This window comes from Cynocephalus volans, chromosome 9 (genome assembly GCF_027409185.1).
Source record: "Cynocephalus volans isolate mCynVol1 chromosome 9, mCynVol1.pri, whole genome shotgun sequence".
Classification (NCBI taxonomy): Eukaryota; Metazoa; Chordata; class Mammalia; order Dermoptera; family Cynocephalidae; genus Cynocephalus; species Cynocephalus volans.
Genome location: NC_084468.1, coordinates 65,437,744 through 65,457,684, shown reverse-complemented (window position 1 = coordinate 65,457,684; position 19,941 = coordinate 65,437,744). Strand labels below are relative to the sequence as shown.

At 36.0% G+C, this 19,941-nt stretch overlaps 1 protein-coding gene and 1 non-coding gene across 3 annotated transcripts in view; both read left to right on the top strand.

Moving 5' to 3' along the window:
- The window catches only part of CCDC158 (coiled-coil domain containing 158), an 82,214-nt gene that overhangs the window by 14,780 nt on the left and 47,493 nt on the right, over positions 1–19,941 (top strand). For both annotated transcript variants that reach the window (XM_063108019.1, XM_063108020.1), the window contains exons 7-13: positions 477–591; positions 7,099–7,218; positions 8,238–8,435; positions 9,664–10,146; positions 15,552–15,741; positions 17,595–17,747; positions 19,810–19,922. In XM_063108019.1, the coding sequence (XP_062964089.1) occupies positions 477–591; positions 7,099–7,218; positions 8,238–8,435; positions 9,664–10,146; positions 15,552–15,741; positions 17,595–17,747; positions 19,810–19,922 (1,372 nt within the window). The remainder of the gene's footprint in view (positions 1–476; positions 592–7,098; positions 7,219–8,237; positions 8,436–9,663; positions 10,147–15,551; positions 15,742–17,594; positions 17,748–19,809; positions 19,923–19,941) is intronic.
- On the top strand, positions 18,414–18,518 carry LOC134386686 (U6 spliceosomal RNA). The gene has a single exon (XR_010024516.1). It is a non-coding gene; the product is annotated as a U6 spliceosomal RNA (small nuclear RNA).

The following is a 19,941-nucleotide window of genomic DNA, read 5'->3' as shown; positions in this document are numbered from 1 at the left end:
TATTATCTAATCATATAAGAAGTATTATTGCAAATATTTGGGCCTCCTTGAATTGTCTCCTTTAAGTATTGTTCATATATCAACTGTTAGGATAAAAGAAACACACACATAGTATATATACACATACACACTATATATGTTTATATATATATAAATAAAATGTATATGCATATACATAAATAATTTTATAATTTGAGTTGGTATGTTAAAACTTTTAATGTGAACATTTTCAATCATATATAAAATTAGAGAAAATAGCATAATGAACTCCTATGTACCCTTTACTCAGCTTAAACAGTTAACAACATTTCTGAGCTGAAGCTTTTAAGAAGCAGTTTTGGAAAATAAAAGACTATTGGTCTAATCATGCTGTAAAAAATAACTAGTGGTGGCATCTAAAAGTTAGAGTATCCTTAAGTATCACACTTATTCTTAGTTTGCTATTTGCTTTTATTTCTCCTCTAAACCCTCCTTAGAGAACAAGCAAGAAACCAAAACTCAATGTATATGCGTCAGCTCAGTGACCTGGAATCTACTGTTTCTCAGCTACGTTCTGAATTAAGGGAAGCCAAAAGGATGTATGAAGACAAAGTGAGTTTAGATTTTGCTGTTCTCCTTCCAGAGATTTTTATACACAGAATCAATTTTATATTTTTAAATAGGTTTATTTGAAAATGAGGAATCAAAGTAATAATTTCAAATTAAAAGCAGTTGATAAGCTGGAGTGGGAGGACGCTTAATTATCTATATGTTAAATTATACATAAATGATTTTTATTTAAATTGTATGCTCAAATTAATTCATTCTTAGAAAAATATTTTGCATACTTCAAGTAAATTTCTAAAACATAAATTCAAAAGTAGGACCATCTTAATTATTTTTACAAGGCTTGTTTAGCAAATACTTCAGTACCATCTTGTCACTCCCTACCACTCAATATTTTGTGGGCCTACTTCCTCTCTTACTTTAGCTCCTAATTATTAGCCATTGTATTGCTAGCAAACTGAATTAACTTTAAGATTAACTTATTAATTTAATTAAAGAAAAATTAATTCAAAAAATGTCTTCATCTCTCATCATGTAATTCCTCTTAAAAACATATTAATTAATATTTGGTATGCTATTGTTTTTATTCTTTCACTTTCCATAGCTAAAGAGAAGCTATTCAGTATCATTATCAACCATTTATCCACAGCTTAGGTTTTTGTTAATCTCAATCATTTGTAAAACAGTAAAGACCCTAAAGAAACAAGCAAATTGTTTCCATTCAGAGCTCATGTTCTTCATTTCCTGTGAGAAGGGTGACATACATCGCCGTTTGCCTGGGACATTCTCAGTTTATACCTGTATCCCAGCGTCCTGTTTTGTGAATGCTATTGTTCATCTCCAAAGTTTCATTGTTTGGAAGATAAATTCCGTATTTAGTCATCCTACATGTAAAAGATCTTAGATAGTCATTCAGACACAATTTAGGTACAGTTCTAACCCTTGCTTTTAGTCAATTTTTCACAATTTAGCAATTTGGAGCAGTAAGTTAGAAAAAATAAAGTATAAAGAGGCTGCCTTTATAAAGACAGAGACTCTTTTTTTTAAAATGAAAGCAATTCCATAGGGTAGCAGTACAGGGGGGAAAGCTCCATATGGGAAGAATTGAATATTGCAGCACTAATTCTTCCCAGTATTTGCTCTCCTTTGGGCAACCCCTGTTTTAATTACCACTGTCATTCCAGTGCTGGTCACAGGAGGGAGCTGTTTCTCCTCGGTTCAAGCATGAAACAAGACCTCGAACTTTTTTTTATCTCCTGTGGCACAGATAAGGATGGAAAATTTAGACATAACTTTACTAAGAATAAGCAATAAAGAATAACATGAATCTGTGTAACCTCAGTTATAGGTTTGAGTCCTTTACAACAGTGTTTTTCAAATAGTTTTGATCATTACTCACTGGAAGAAGTACAGCTCACCTTATGATCTAATACACACGTACAACTGAAGCAAGTTTCACCAAACAGTATTAACCCCTATTACACATGAGGCTGGCTATTTTATGTTCTCTTCGGATACTGATTTGAAGCTTACTAAATTGATTTCATGATTCACTGGTGGGTCGCAGTGTGAATAACAATGCCCCCTCTGTAAACCCACTTGCATAGCTCTTAGCCTAAATTTTTGTTGCAAGGTCATTTTAACCACTGCCACCTTGAGCAACCTCAAGGGAACTTACTTAGACTGCTTAATGGCTAGACTCAAAAAACAAAAGCCCGGAGACCTTTTGCTCTTTTCTTCCTTCATAAGGCCTGATTTTTGTGTTCTAGTTTATTTTCTGATGATGAGTGTTTCCCCTGGTTATTGATAGCAGAAATGTCCCCCATTCTGCGTAGACTGTGCCTACACAAAAGATCATGACCTCGCCCTATAGAGAACAGCAGGGTGGTCATGATTTCAGTACACCCTGAGGTGGGAGGATGCATTATTAGTTACTTGGATCTAGTGGAGGTAGGCACACTGGTAGAAGTGAGAGCTGACACTCTGACAGTGATAGAGGAAATAATAGAGCTGTAGTATTACAGTCCAATACTGTAACTGATATTCATGACTAATTACTCAAATCATTTTGAAAAGATTAAACATTTGTTGATTTTTGACAAATTAAGCCCTCTGAAAAGCCATAAAGTACTAAATAAAACTCAACTCACCTGTGTTTTCTCACATAATTTGTGATTGTTGTAGCTTCCATTATACTGTTGTTTGGAAAAATTATCCCTTCATAAGCCTCACCCATCATGTGCTAACTTGTGTTTGGTCTGATATGTAGCATCATGTTTATCAACTCTAAAGCTGGGATTGACGGGAAATTTTAACAAATACTGAAATACCCATCTAAAGAATACAGAAACAGTTTTTGAGTTTTTATAAACATTTTTCTCTTTGGCATTTAGAAACAAGCATCCAGGTGAATAACTTTTTATATGAATGTTTGGGGGTCATATAGATACAAACATGATATTATAATCATTGTCTTATTTTGCTGCGATGTAAACAGTGGATCACCAAGAATTTCAACAATCTTAAATAGTAAACAGTTTATAGAAATAAGGAGGGCATATCAGCTTAATTAATTTTAATCTAGATCACTGAGATTTATAATACAGCAAAGTGAACCTAATAAGGTTGGCACCTAATTGATGGCTAACTAGGCTCTCTTAATAGTAACTCTCTTTAGTTTAGTCAGGGAACACTGAGAGATGACTATCTTGCCATGTTAATATAGACTGAAATATACTTTCACCTGAAATGGCATTAATACATGGTGTAGCTGAGCAAGGAAGATCAAGCAAATTAACAAAAGGATTTTGTTTTGGTGTCATGAAAAATTCTATTGTTATGAAATGTTTTTATTGTAATGAATTGAAAATAGCATTTAAAAAACAAATTCTTCTGCTTAATTTCTTTTATTTTTATATACCTTGACTTTATATTGCTAAAGTCTGTTAAAACTTTAACATCTATTTTCTTTTCACTGCTTCAGTGCACATTTTAGAATATACTGTCCAAATAACAAGGAAAAAAAGCAGCAAAGAAAATAATACATAAAAACTGAGATTAAAAGTGAGATTTCTATAAAATAAACTTTTAAGGATGCGTTGATATTACACTGAAGGGCAGTATTAGTATTTTCTCCCAAGGTTAGATTCCTTTATAAAAAAAAGTGTTTGTTATTTTAAAAAATTGATGCCATGACAGGTCTGAATAAAACTTGTCCAACAAGAATGTGTAAGTTAAGAGAAAACTCATTTAGGAGGGTAATGTTTTTCTTCTGATTAACTAAAGTATTTTTATATTGGTGAAAATAGAAATTATGTTTCAGAGAATATTTTAGATGTAACTTTGTAGCTTACAAAAGTGTTTTACTGTAATGCTGTTTTCTATTCTTCTCTTTCCATTTTAGGAGAACCTCCAGAATTCCCCTTTACGAATTTGGACCAGTAGAAGCTGTCACTATTGGCTCTGTAGATTTGGCTTTACTCTTAACTTTCGCTTTTTGATGACAAAACTATCTCATGAACTTGATTCTACATTTATTTTTCCTACTTGGAAAGCAGTTGGGGCTGAATTTCATACTCAAAAAGTGAAGATTTAGTAGCACTGGCTGGAGGTATATACTGTGCAGGAAGATTCTGTGCAAACCTCTTTGCATAGTTCTGCAATTGAACTCCATGCTGACCTGCAGCTTCCCTTGTTATCCTGTATCTGTGTCTTTTTGAACACAGAAAGAACAAAAAAATCACCACCAAAAAAACCAAAACAAAAAACAAAAAAGTATGATTTGATATGATTGGTAATATCTCTAAAATGAAAGTGAGATTAAAATGAGATCTGAGTACTCATTTGTCCAGTGATTCAAACCAAAAATGGATTAATAGATGGTGAAAGGGAAAACCAGTGCTGCTATCTAAAAAAGAAAAGAAAAAGAAAAAACCTTTACTATATCTCAGATGTCAGTGTCTATTCTGGACATTTTCAAAGGCTTTTCTTTATAATGTTTTTTACAGCTGTTTGTATCAGCTCAGCTGCTACTTCAATGGTTTTCCCTTTCACTCTCCATTTATCTTTTTGATTGATTAATTAATGTAAATGTTTTTACTCTAAAAAGTGAAAGGTAAAAGCAGAGCTATAGCAGCTGAGTCAGTACTGACAACTACAAAACAATGTTCCTACAGGGATCTGGAGGAACTTCTGATATTTAATAAATGAGAAGATACATCTTGGCTCTTTCTTTTCTTTTTCTTTCTTTTTTTAAATTTTGGTCTCATCGATTTTACCATTGAGTTTGATGTTATGAAATGGTCATCCAGAATATTTTAAAAAGTGAAAACAGAGATAAGAGAGCAATTTTTTTTTTTTTTTTTTTTTTTGCGATTGGCCAGGGATCCAAACCCTTGACCTTGATGTTATCAACCCTGCACTCTAACCAACTGAGCTAACCAGCCAGCCTTGCAGATCTTTTTTTAAGCTTTTAAAGCATATATACAAATACTTTCTTTGTTCAAGGATAAAAATGGTTTAGGCCAGGCTAGGAGTAGAAAATGTTTATTTCAGTCATATTATTGACTCAAATTGAAAGTATTCTTGTTAAACTTTTAGTATAGCTCAAAAGACAAGTGGAAAATATAGAAGTTTAGCTTAATTAATACTGTTCTTTCCGTGTAAAGAAATATTAGAAACAGAATTGAAAGGAACATGAGAGATCATCTAGAATACTCTTCAAATTATAGATAAAAAAAATTGAGACTCAGATAGGTTATGTGACAGAACCGGCATGAGAACCTAAGGAGCTGGCCTGATCGTACCGCCTCTCTGATCACGTGCATCTGCCTGTTTCTGGTCAGGCAGATGTGATAACTGTGTAACAGTAATCCTCTGTGGTTCTTCTCCTAAGCATTCTTAATGTCTTTACGAATGGTGTGCTGAATGAGTCTTTCCTGATAAAAATAGAACTAAAGAAATTATATCAACTGGATTGTTCGTTCATTTTTCTTAGGAAGTTACTTGTGCTACAGAAGTTGAATTTTTATGGGGCTTTTTCTATATGTCCCAAAAGGAGCACAAGAGTAAAAGTACTTTCTTGTAGGTTTATTAGAGCCTAGGAATACATTTCAGTCAGTAACCTAAATATTTTATGAGTACCTAATTCTTGTGAAATACTTTTTTATACATAACATACAATCAAATAAAAAGTCACTTAAAATATATCCAATATAAATATTGAAACCTATATTCTGATCCCTGTAGGTTGTGCTACTACTCTATAGGTAAACGCGAAACTGTTTGATAGTCCTATATTAGTACTTTCTTAAGTAATATATGTATGTGTGTATAACTTCTGCATATTCATGCTTATCATTTATTAAAGAGATAGTTGCATATAAACATGTATATATATAATATGATTACTGAATATGTAGTGAATTAATACATGAAGATCTGAAATGAACCTAGTCCAGGTAAAAATAAACTAGAAAGTCATCAAGAAAAAATTAGCCTTGGTCATATGTTCTCTAATTAAAAAGGTTTAATCAAAGTACATCATCTAACCAACTTTTATTCTTGACATAGTAGATTTGGAAGCCTATTAAATAGATTATTAAAAGTAAGAAAGAATATGTAGCATTTATGCAGATATGAAAAATTTCTTATTACTGGAAAGTGGATGACAAAATAGTATTTAAATACAACCATTGAAGATCAGGTATCACTATTATAATGCTAAGTATTATGTTCTCATTATTTTAATATGTCACTATCTAAGTTATGATATTGTGTGGCTCAGCTAAAATCCAGTCCTTTAGCCTTTTAGCCTCCACTGCACTTAGAGGAACACTGTCAACAGTGATGGGCTTTATGGCCTGCATCATAGACATGCGTATTCAATCAGATCAAATAGCTGCCCTGTGAGAGAAAAATACACTTATAACAGTCCTTTAAAATTGGACTTTTTTCTCCATTTGATAGTTGAAGAAAACGAAGATTGGAATGGTTAAATAAATTGTCCAACTGTATATATTGTCCAACTATAAATATAAAATATATATATACATAAGTTTACTTATCCTTTCCAAAATGTAGTGACTATAATAATGACAATAGCTAATAACTATTGTTATTACCATTTATTCTTTTATATTCAATACCTTTAATTATTGAAACTGATATTCTGAAACAAAATAGCTCTTCCAAGTATAATTCAGTTCATTTGTGTAGGCTCTGCAGCATGTTATTTATGCCACATCAGGCTTCCTTAAATACTAAATTACAGGACATATATTTGCAGAAGATAAATCTTGAATAGTATGAAAATAAGAGAGAAATGTATTACAGACAATCCCTAAACCCAACAGTACCAAATATTTCATTTTGGCTAATTTCCCTGGCCAAATTCTATACAGATCTTAAGTTTAAAAAACTTTGCAAAACTTATCACAATAAACTTTTATTTTTGTCCCCCGCAAAATACCATTTGGTGTCCAGAGACTATATTTTCTTATATTGCTCTCTGACATAATCCCCGACTCTGTTTGATTTGTGCTTTTCTTTTAGATAGAAGAGCTGGAGAAGCAGTTAGTCCTTGCTAACTCCGAGCTAACTGAAGCACGGACAGAACGTGATCAGTTCAGTCAGGAATCTGGAAATTTGGACGATCAACTTCAAAAGCTGTTGGTAAGATTATGCTCTAAAATATGAACGAGATTAATTCTGGGAAGGTTTTCACCAAAATATTTCAAAAAATTAGTTTCCTTTATGAAATTACAAATTTTACAAAATATTTGTGCATGCACACAAGTTTTACCTATAGAATATAATATTTTGTATACTTTTTTTTTTCTTAAGCAGAGCTGTTATGGTGTTAGGTAAAGGGGATCCTCAAATAGCCATAATCTTTCAATTAAATACCGTATTCTACTAAATTGAAGTAGTGCTAAGTGTTCATTTGAAAGCCAAATAACATTCAAAACACAAATTATGTATATAGAATTTTTGAATGGAAGTTTAGGTGAAATTTTTTAAAAAGGAAAAGACAATAGGATTGTGATAATAGTGAAACAACCTCTGTTTTCTGTTAGAGGTACTATAGGCTGAGAAATTTAGGGAAGAAAATGTTTGGTACCCCTTTGAGTGATATTAATGATACAGTAGAATACATTTCTCTCCCTACCAGACCCAGCTCTAGGATGTGATGCTCTTTGGTGATAAGGCCATCCCTTGTAGCTGACAAGGGTCTGATGAGCTGTGGTAAAGTTGGAACTGACAGCTGTGTATGAGAAGCTCTAAACCTTAGGATAATCCTTCACTTCTTTCTGGAGCCTTCTGAGTATTTCCTAGCATTCTCATATCTAATTTGAAAATCTTGGAGTCTAAAAGGTCCTCAAACCTGTCCCCCCTTTTCATTCTTACCACTACTGCCCTCTTGTTCAAGCCCCTCATTGCCCCTCACCTGGAGCATGGCTGTCCTCTCCTTACCAGTGTTCCTAACTGGTTTCTCCCCTCTTCAATCCTTCTTGTAAAGTGCTGCCATAATCATCTTTCTAAAATAAATCTTTGTGTCGTTCTTTCACTCAAAAATTTCTTTCCCCATAAAGTCAGAATCTCTCCCTCTCAAGACTGTTCATGATCCAGCGCCTGCTTACCTTTCCAATCTTTTCTCTACATGTACCCAATGCATTCCCCACCTCTTTTAGGCTGATCTACACAAAAGAGAGAAGGAGCTTAGTCTGGAGAAGGAGCAGAATAAACGTCTGTGGGACCGAGACACAGGCAACAGCATTACCATTGACCACCTGCGGCGGGAGCTGGATGACCGGAACATGGAGGTGCAGCGCCTGGAAGCCCTGCTCAAAGCCATGAAAAGCGAGTGTCAGGGCCAGATGGAGCGGCAGGTCAGAGCACACACACAGGCTGTGCTGTCGGCACATTGTTTCTTCTGGCGGGAAATGTATTTTATGTCTTATTGGTAAAGTTTTTGCTTTTGGTTTTTTAATGTATGTGGGCCTAAAATAACTCTAAAATAGGACTATGGATTCTGTTAGCAATTTATAAAAATGTATTATTTATTTCTATATTCTTGACCATTAAACTGAAAGTATTAAGCTTTATCTCATTTGTAACATTGTTGAAAAACTAAACTCATATTCAGCTGCCTTTTTGTTTTCACCTAGAAATTGGTAACCTAATAATTGCTTATTTCTGCTGCAGAAAAGCACCAGACCATCAGGAAATCTGAGGAGCAGTGGGGTTGAAGGTTACCAACAGATTTTTTTTGTTTGTTTTTCCCCCAAAAGAGACTTTACCCTTCCTCCTCCCCCACTGATTGAGACTGATGAGTGCACTCCATTCCAGTGCACCAGTAGCAAAATGTGAACTGCTTTCTTAACATGGTTCTAATCTGAGTTACTGCTACAGAGACATACAGAGCATCTCACAAAAGTCTCCTCAAAATGAAAGCAAATCAAAGGGTCCAGTCTTGGCTTAGACCCAGGCAAAGCCATTTCCCTATTCTCTGGCCTAACTTGGACAGGAAAAAAGATAAAAGAAGCAACTGGAAGCTAGAGTCTTACTCTTCCAGTTGAGGACCAGAGGATGTGAATGTGTATCGGATAAAAGTCATTATTCGTTTTTCCCTCAGAGGTAGAATTAAGTGGAAGGTTGGAGGGAAATAGAAATTTTAAGTGCATAGTGCTGGCCGGTTAGTTCAGTTGTTTGGAGCATGGTGGTGTTAACACCAAGGTTAAGGGTTCAGATCTCCATACCAGCCAGCTGCCGAAAAAGAAAAGAGAGGTAGTTATCGTCAATCCTACCACCCTTCCCCCCACATCAGTGTTATCTTAATCTAAAAATTGGTACAGTCCTCAAAAGAACTTCCCAAATTTCCCCCTCTAGAAAACCATTATTATTTAATTAAGGCCTCTCCACCTTTGTCTAATTAGCACATTGGTCTTACCCATGCTGTCTATCAATTTGGAGTTCTTCTGACAGCATAGTGATCTGAGTTACTCTAACTAGACATTATCCAATTCATGATTTCATGTTTTTGAGTTAACTTGTTACGTCTCTTGAGGTTGCCTATACCTGTCCTCCCAAATTCATGAAATTCTCTTTCACAATCAGATGGCAGCAATTCAGGGAAAGAATGAAAGTCTAGAAAAAGTGTCTTCCTTGACTGCTCAGCTTGAATCCACTAAAGAGATGCTCCGCAAAGTAGTAGAAGAGTTGACAGCCAAGAAAATGACCCTGGAGAGCTCAGAGAGGACAGTATTGGACCTGACATCTTCTCTCCAAGAAAAAGAGAGAGCCATTGAGGCTACCAATGCAGAGATCACAAAGCTCCGCTCCCGGGTAGACTTGAAATTGCAGGAGCTGCAACACTTGAAAAATGAAGGGGATCACCTTAGAAATGTGCAGACAGAATGTGAGGCCCTCAAACTACAGATGGCAGAAAAAGACAAGGTGATCGAAATTTTGCGACAGCAGATTGAAAACATGACGCAATTGGTTGGCCAGCATGGACGAACTGCTGGTGCTATGCAAGTAGAAAAAGCTCAACTTGAGAAGGAAATTAATGACAGGAGACTGGAACTACAGGAATTTAAGGTTTGTAGAGTTTTTTGGCGTTTAACTTTTGAAATATCTTTTCTCCCGTAAGCAAGTATGATCTAATTTATAGAAAAGGGGTTTTTGGTGTCTGCAGACCCTCTGAAATTGAAAGTGTTTGTGTCTATGTGCATATGTGTGTTTTTGTAAAAAAGGATTTATGCTTTTATCAGATTCCAAAAAGAGCAGATGGCCTAAAAAAGGTTCAGAATCCAGGTACAAAAAAAAAAATCAGAATATCCAGCTTCTGTATGAAGTCTTTCCTGATCCCACAGTTTAAAGCATATTCTTCCTCTTTAGACAGACCCACATTTTAACCCCATGTCTCACCACTCAATAACTGTAAAACATTGACTGTTTGCTCAATCTTGGCTTCTGTGTCAGTTAAAACAATACCAAACAACAAACAACAACACCAAACAACAAACAACAACAAAAAACCCCAAATGCCTTATTGGATTACTATGAAGCATAAATCAGAAAATTTCTATCAAGGACTTAGCCTAGTGCCTGGCTTATACAAGCTGTTTAGTAAATAGTAGTTTCTTTCCCCCATTCTGTTCTCCTTCTGAACTTTATTATACTATATTTGTACCTGTTAAAATCTGGATCACATTTTGTATTGATTGCACTGTGTGTGTGTCTTTTTCTCTATGAGACTACAGACTAATTTAGTGTGTCTTTTTCTCTATGAGACTACAGACTAATTTAAGCAGGGTACACACATCTTATTAATCTTTGTACCCCCTACTCCATGTCTTTGTGCTTTGCACCCGGAAGCTGCTCAGTAAATACTTAACAAAATTTAAAATGGTTGAATTAATTTTTTAAAACTTTGATTTGCTAAGCTTTATGTCACTCATATCTCTGACTTGGTGAGTAATAGGAGACAAATCATATAAACTTTGATGATTGTAAAGTTGATTGAATCAGAGTAATTTGCATATTCATCATTGCAAAAATTTATCATTTCTTTGTAATGAGAGCATTTGAGATCTTCTCCTCTAGCCAATTGAGAACATACATTAAATTATTGTTAATTATACATGCCTAGCACTACTGTAAGCCATTTGACCTTATTTGTCCTATCTAGCTGTGTTTTTGTATCCATTAACCAATCTCCCTCTATCCCAACCCCCCACTCCTGGCCTCTGTAACCACAATTCTACTCTCTACTTCTATAAACTCAACTTTGCCTCAGTTTCCTCATTCTGAAAATAGGGGCCAGAAATAGATTATTATCTGTCTTCTAAATAAACAGGTTTATTGCATAAACAATTAGAGTTTTCTATTCAATGGACAAACTTACCATGAAAGGGACATATAAAGGCTTCTCATAGCCATGCCTACAATGAAAACTTTAGGTTTGCATGCAGGGAAGAAAATATTAGAGGAGAATAAGTGATCATTCCACCTTCTTGCCTAAGAAGATGGATTGCTAGTGTTGTTAAGGGTACAACTGGGAGAATCCTACTGAGTCATATACTCTAAAAATTAAATCAGTTTAATGCTCACAAAAACCTTATGAGGAAGGCACTATTTTTTAATCATTTTATAGATGAGAAAACTGAGACACAGAGAGATTAAATAACTTGCCAGAAAGCAGCACTGCCTTGGCATTTGATCCTAGGTAGTATATAGTTGATATTACTATGCAGTGGTTCTCAGTGAGAACAAGAGTCACCTAGAGGGCTTGTGAAAATGCAGACTGCTGGGCCCCAGCCCCTGAGTTTCTGATTCAGTAGGTCTAGAATGGGGCCTGAGACTTGGTGTTTCTGAACAAGTTCCCAGATGATGCTGGTCCCAAGTGCATATGTGTGTTAGAGTACCTCAGAGGAGTGTGGACCAGTGTGACTAGAGGGGCTAATGAAGCCTTCAGAGAGAGGTGGGAACTTGAAATTGGCAAAAACTAGGCAGAGAGGAGGAAGGAAAACATTCCAAGCAAGGGGGAAAGCACAGTCTATAGTTTAGCCTAGAGATGGTGTTGGGAGTATTAAAAGTTTAGGGGTAGACAGGAGGGGATGACACAAAAAGGGCAATGTTGGAAGTAGATTAATCTGGCATTAGTACACTAAAGTGGATTGGAAAGGGTAAAACTAATTTTCAGTTCACAAAGATGGAGCTGAAGCAGCTTCAGGGAAAGATTTCCTAAGTGAGAAGAGTTTCACACAGACACAAAGAACATAAGAAACTTGAGCTTTAATGCCACATCCACTTTCCTCCACAGTCCCATGAGGAAATAAGGAGAGGAGTCATAGCCCTAGAAGATATGGTTTCTCTCCTGGTTTTTCTCACCTCTTCAGGCTGAGTACTACACACTGACAGTGGAGAAACTAAGGGTCCTCAAAGTTGGGCCTCTCGTATAAGACTAAGAAAGGACTAAATGGCCATCTAGTCCAAAGAGATAGAGCAAGAGTGGTATATGCCCAGTACATGTTGTGATGCCTCAGACTGTTCCAGAGAAAGCCCTCCCCCTCACTTGCCCCATGAGGCCAGCTGGGTTTAGCATGACAGTTATCAGAAGTGGCTAGGCAGGGGTCAAATAGCTGAGTTTAGGGCCTTTACTGTCCAAGCCCATCATGAGCAGGCAGTGAGACAAACCTGAAGCTCCCCACCTGTCCTTTTTGAAACAGGTAAAAGCTTGTCACATGTTTACATTTCAAATATAGCATTGGCCTCTATCTTTAAATTGCTGTTATAACATTAAAATTGAATTGGCTAGTATTATATTTAAGGCCAATAGGCCTTAATTTGGGAGACAATCTTATGATCAAAGAAAGTAAATTTCTTTTCAAATGGTATTTACCTAGAAGGGTCTAGACCAGTTCTGTTCACTAGAAATATAATGTAAGACACATATGTAATTTTAAATTTTCTAGTAGACACATAAAAAGAAACATGTGGAATTAATTTTAATAATATTTTATTTAACTCAATATATCCAAAATATGGCGATTTTAAATTTTGTAATCAAAATAACATTATTGAAATACTTTACATTCTTTTTTTATATAAAGTCTTTGAAATTCTGTGGGTATTCTACACTAAAAGCACATCTCAACTTAGATTAGCCACATTTCAAGTGCTCAGTAGTTACATGTGGTTACTGTGTTAGACATCACAGACCTAGGCCCTGGGAAGAGAAGGATTCGCCCTGGGAAGAGAAAAGTTCCTCCTGGGAAGCCTTACTAACACAGATAGAGACTAGTTATGAAGCAATTGTGGTAATCCATATGAGAAGTGACCACAACCCAGACATGGAGATTGGGCAGGAGTTGGTGAACAGCTGGTTAGGGAAAGAGAAAGACACAGCCAACTTCAAGGGTTCAAACTTAGACATCTGAGAAACTAGCAACATGATAGCACTTCTAACAGAGAGAAGCATCAGGAAGAGGTCAAGAGGAAAAGCTCTCTGTGAAAAAGGAATAGGAGTGCTTTGGTTGAAGTTTGCAGAAGCATACCAACCTGGGAATTTCTGGCAGTTAGTTGGAAATACCAAATTAGAGTTGCCATATTCGTGTTCCCTACTCTAGTCAAAGGACCACATCCAACCACTGTGAACCACCCTAGTCTAAACTACCACCTCTCTCATTGGGTCTTCTAGTTGTCTACTCACTGGTCTCCATGCTTCTTACTTCTTCCCCCACTACTGTTTATTCTTCACATAGGAGCCAGAGTTATGTTTTAAAACTTTACATCATTCCCATGCTCAAAACTGTCCAATGACTTCTTATCTCACTCAGAATAAAATCTCAAGTCCTTACATTGCCTTAAAGCCAACTTGGTCTTGCCCTCTCTGACTTCATATCCTACTTTTCTCCAAGCTCACTCCACTGCAGCCATACTGATGGCCTTGCTACTCCTCAGACACATTTCCTGTACCCAGAGCTCTTCCCCAGTTATCCATGTGGCTTGCTCCTTTATCTCCTTGAGGTTTCTGCTCAAATGTTACCTCACTGGAGAGACCTTTCCTGACCAACTGTGTCAGGGTCCCAAGACCAACCCCAGGTTTGATGATTCTCTTGGAGGACTCACGGGACTCAACATATCATCATACTCATGGTTAAGATTCATTACAGCAAAAGGATACAAAGCAAAATCAGCAAAGGGAAAAGACTCATGGGGCAAAGTCCAGAGAAAACCAGGCACAAGCTTCCAAGAGTCATCTCCTAGCAGAGTTACACAGGACACTCTTAATTCCTCCAGCAAGAAATTATGACACTGCCTGTCAAATGTTGCCAACCAGAGAATCCCCTTAAAAACTCAGTACCCAGAAAAAAAAAAAAAGACGTAGTACTGGGGGGTTTTTATATTGGAGGTTGGTCACAAAGGCACTTCGTACTTGGCAGGTATATCCAGTTTCCAGGCTCCCAGAAGGAAAGCAGGTGTTCAGCATAAACCACACTGTTTACATAGTTTAGGCACAGTGTATCAGTTAGGATAGTAGGAACTCTCCCCGAATCCAAGTTCCTAGACACCAGCCAAAGGCCAACCTAGTAAGCAGGACTTTCTAACAACAGCAGTCAGACCTACTATGTTAAGTCTTTTCTGCACACCAACTTGTCTCAAGTAGCAACCCCACCCTTGCATTTATTCTGTGCCCCCTCACCTTTTTTTTATTATTGTCACTTTTCTTACTTGATATATTAAATATTTGTTTGTTGTCTGTCTCCTCTCACTAGAGGAGGACATGAGGCTAAAGATTTTGTTCATTTTGTTTACTGCTATCCAGGGCCAGGACTAGGGTAAAATAAGTGAGGTGCCTAGGCTGGCAGCACTCATCTAGATGCGTCACTCACTTTACCCTAGCCCAGCCCTGCTCCTATATTCCCAACATGTAAAATAGTGCCTGCCACAAAGTAGATGCTCAAAACATATTTTTTATTTATTTATTTTTATTTCATTTTATTTTATTTTTGTGACCGGTAAGGGGATCGTAACCCTTGGCTTGGTGTCACCCACACTGTGCTCAGCCAGTGAGCGCACCGGCCATCTCTATATAGGATCTGTACCCACGGCGTGAGCTCCGCAGCACTCCCAACGCTGCACTCTCCTGAGTGAGTCATGGGGTCGGCCCTCAAAACATATTTTTTAAATGAATGAATATAAAATAGGAATAAAGAAGGGTTGTGGCAAGTGATACCTGGGAATTGACATTTAAGGTTAAATGAATGATGAAATATTCCTTCTTTTTCCTACTTACTATTGATGTTTTATAATAAAATATAAGTATAGTGTCCTGAAAAATAACGAGAAGATACTAAATACAGATCAAATGCTAGTAATTGTATGACTAGTATTGTAACTCTATATGTACAGTTGTAACTCTATATGTACATTTGTAACTCTATATGTACATATTTTTTATTTTGCTCTCTATCCTTTGTATTTATCCATATATTTAGATTTTAAAAGATAAAAAAGATGCAAAGATCCGGGAACTTGAAGCCAGAGTGAGTGACCTGGAGCTAGAAAAGGTGAAGCTAGTGAATGCAGGCTCTGAGCGGCTCCGTGCAGTGAAGGATATCAAACAAGAGAGAGATCAATTATTAAGTGAGGTGAAAGCTAGTAGGAGTGAATTAAACAGTCTTTCAGGTATGTTGCTTCAGTTCAAATTCTACTAAGACAGAAAAGGAGTGTTATCAGTGAAGTCCAGTGTGGACCCTAGCACAAATGCAAAGGAAGAGTGTTTCATCTCACATCACAAATATATTGTACCAGCCAGCTGCCCACCACCCCCTCAAAATATAGATAGATAGATAAGTAGATAGTCATGCTGCCGCAGTGGAGTTATTCATGGCCTGAAGACCTCATTGTTCTCCATGAAGAGCTTCCACATCTTATACTCACTGTTATCTTTACTCAGTCCTTAGAGTCCAGGAAATTCTGTACTGAGTTTCCAAGGGAAGGGTGAGGTATTCAGATTTCAGGTTCCCAGAAGGAAAGCAGGTATTCAGCATAAATCATATTGTTTGCCCAAACATTTTTGTTTTTATGGAAGTGGAAACCTTGAGTCCTTTGAATCAAATAGCTTGATTAGAGGTTTAATAATAAAACAACATGTGTAAACAAATTTATTGAAAGGAAAAAGCCAATGCCTTACATTAAACAATGAAACACTCCAGTTCCCAATTGATATGGTGCAATATCATGTACTTTACACACACACACACACACACATAGTTAGTAATTACTGAGCATTTACTATGTCAGACACTCTGATAGGTCCTAGAAACAACACAATGAAATTCACACTCTAGAGGGGAGACAGACCTATATAGAAACAGGTTACAATACAGGGGATGAAGTACAGTGGAAGTGTGCTGGGTACAAAGATAGCACAGAGGATAGAGAATTAGTCTCCTACAGAAGGTGACATTTATACTGAGTTTGAAAGAGGGAAATGAATTTGGCAGGTGAAAAAGAGATTGGAAGTTCCAGGCAGAGGGAACATTATGGGCAAAAGCATGAAGGCATGAAATAACATAATGTGATCTCAGATGTATTAGCTGGAGCAAAAGTACAAAGGAATGAGTGCTAAGAAATGTTGCAGAATATACAGGTAGAGCCAGACAGTATGGAACCAACAAAGGATATTAGGAGATTGTTGTCATCAGATTTTAGAAGCACTGTGTTGGCAGGTATCTTATAGAAAAGAAAGGCTAAAGAGACAGAGATCAACCAATTAAGGAGGATTTTGCAGTGATCCTAGGAAATATGATGAGGACTTAGACTAAGGTAGTGGCAGTGAGAATGAAGGGAGAAGAAAGAGTTAAAAATATTATTGGAGGTTGGATCAATAGGACTTAGTGATTGGAGGGGTTAAGTATAGGTTTCAGGTTTTTAGTTTGTGGTATTGGGAGAACAATGATAGCAACAGCTGGGAGAGGGAACCAGAAGGAGGGGTAGGCTCGAAGGTAGGAGGGTGAGATGTGGGCAGTGTGGGGCAGTTGGCTTCAGGTGGTCCTGTGACATGTACATGGAGACAGAGCTAAGTCTTTGTTCCTTTTACATATAAATCTATATCATATATAAATAGGTAAATATAAATAGACAGATTGATGAATGTGTGTGTCTGTGTATAGTCTAATATATCAAATGATGAGTTTGTGCCAGGCATTTTGATAAGTACTGGAGATAAAAAGTCAGATAAAATACATGACAGCTTCAGGCTACTTCGAGTGTCACCCACCTGCACATGGTGGTTAAATCTGTTATAATGGATATGGTCATCCAAGGAGAAAGTTTAAGATGACACAGAAGGAGTAAGACAGATCCCTGGAAATGTGTATGTACATCTCATTTCTGTAACAAATGATGATGTAACTGAATGAGTTCTCTTCCAGCTTGCTCTGAAATTCTGTGATCATTAATTACAAACAAAATATACTTTATAATGATGGGATAGAAAAAAGTAACCATCTATTATTGATTATCATATTATATAGAGGACTATGAAGTCTTAAAAAGGAATTTTCGAAACAAAAGTGAAGAAATGGAAACTACTACAAATAAGCTGAAAATGCAATTAAAATCTGCACAGGCTGAAGTAGAACAAACAAGAAATACATTAAAGTCAATGGAAGGATCTGATGGTCATGGTATGCTCTATTAGATTAAAAAATTTTTCTTTTGTTTTTAATTCCATTGGTCTAGATTTATTAAAATATAAACCCAGATACATTGCCTACCACCTCTTCACAGTGCTAGATGATGTGATAAATATACAGCAACAGGTATTAGTGATGAGTGTTGTGTAGCAGTAGTTCTACTTAATTTTTTTTTTTAGGGAAATTGCCATGTACTTAATTTAATTACTAAAATATTTGAATCTTTCTTTTCCTGTGGCCATTTCAATAATTTCTAACAGATCTTAATGTCTGTAAATGTCAATTAATTATTTTTAAGGATATAAATACAGTTTACCAATAATTTTCATTCAACCCCTTATTTTTCACATGTGCATTATCTACATAAACTATAGATCAGTGGCTCATTGGCAGTTCTTGATTCCTTCCTAGTGGTAGAAATGGGAAGGAACTCTGGAAATTCAACTACTATCTGAGAGATCCCTTCTCACCACTTAGACCTATTCCCTTTTTACATTGCTGCCCATACTAATGCAGGGAGATAGAAGATTATTGGCCATTCATGTTATTCATATCATTATGACTATATTAGCTGACTATAAGAATTAATATTTATCTAATTAAAGTATACATTTTTTCATTTCTCAATTTTTTTTTAATGTCCGAAGATTTATTTTTGTGCTCACTTTGGCAGCACATAGACTAAAATTGAAATGATACAGAGAGGATTACTGTAGTCCCTGTGCATGGATGACACAAATTCTTCAAGCATTCCGTATTTTGTGTGGTTCTTGGCAGTTTTGTTAACCCCTTTGTGGGTTAACACCAAAAAAACAGTGGGGTTTGGAGAGGTAACTCAAGAGGCCCCTTGGGTTTGCTCCCCCTTTACAAGATGCATCCCTGTCCCAATGCCCTCTGGGCATCTCCACAGTCACCCTAGTCATGTTACAATTATTGAGTTATCCAGGTAATTCTTATATTCACATTCAAAAGCTTGTTTTCATTGATTAAAATCAGCTTAAAATAAAAAAATATTTATTTGAGAATATTACCTTTGAAGGCTAACCATGATCCATGTAGTCAACCAGAAGTTTACAAAGTGGTGAGCAAATGAAGTCAGACTTGTAATAAATACAGTAATAAAACAGTGTACTGTGCTTGTATTAACCTTGTTTCTGATGGTTTAGATATAAGAACTATATCTTATTAGTGAGATATCAGACCTTTCATTCTGTTAGTTTGTTTTTAATGAATGGTACATTTTCATTTTTCTTTTTAACCTAACCTCTAAGCTATAGCCAGACCTGACACAAAGCAATGCCATTTTAAACCTCTTTTCTCAGCTGACTGTAAGAAAAAACATACAGTCTTCTGACTTTGAATTTCCAAGCAAAGATGAGCTATATATTTATTTCCAATGGCCTGCTGTGTCTTAAGTATTCAGTGCCTCATACCCATCTAGAAAATTCTCATTCTGTCATCAGTTTTCCAAAAATAATTACATATATGCTTATGTTGGCAATTTGACTACTGAGACAGTAGTAAGTTCCAGGCAAGTGTCAATAACCCTGAGAATAAAAATTGAATGGTTTGTGATATCACTGGAATCTTAAAAAAAAGATTATTAATAGTAACTGTCTTATGCGGTATTTTAAACATGAGTTTATGGAAAATCATTTTAGTAAAAATACAATATACATTATTTATATATGTCTGTATATTTTTATATATTTTTTTTCTATATGTGTAAGTATGTGTTTGGTCAATATTATTGTTACCATTGGAAATATGGCAACTTACAATAGTCAATGAAATTAATTCCAGTAGCAAAGAGACAATAAAACATCATTATATATATATTGCCCAGCTCAAAATCTCTAATAGTAGCTAAAAATTGTTATATCCCAGTCTTGTGAAACCTAAAGACTTTTTTCCATGATCTTTCCCTTGAAACTGCCCAGGTGCCTTAGAGTATCTTACTTGTCACCTTCTCATAAATTTTAACCATCGAATTAACAGCCACGTCTCAAAATTTAGGAACTTTAAAAACTAAGGTACAGTTTTATTCCCCCAGCTATGAAAGTGGCAATGGGGATGCAAAAGCAGATCACAGCCAAAAGAGGTCAGATAGATGCGCTTCAGAGCAAGATACAGTTTTTGGAAGAGGCAATGACAAATTCAAATAAGGTGAGTCCCTGTCCTACGA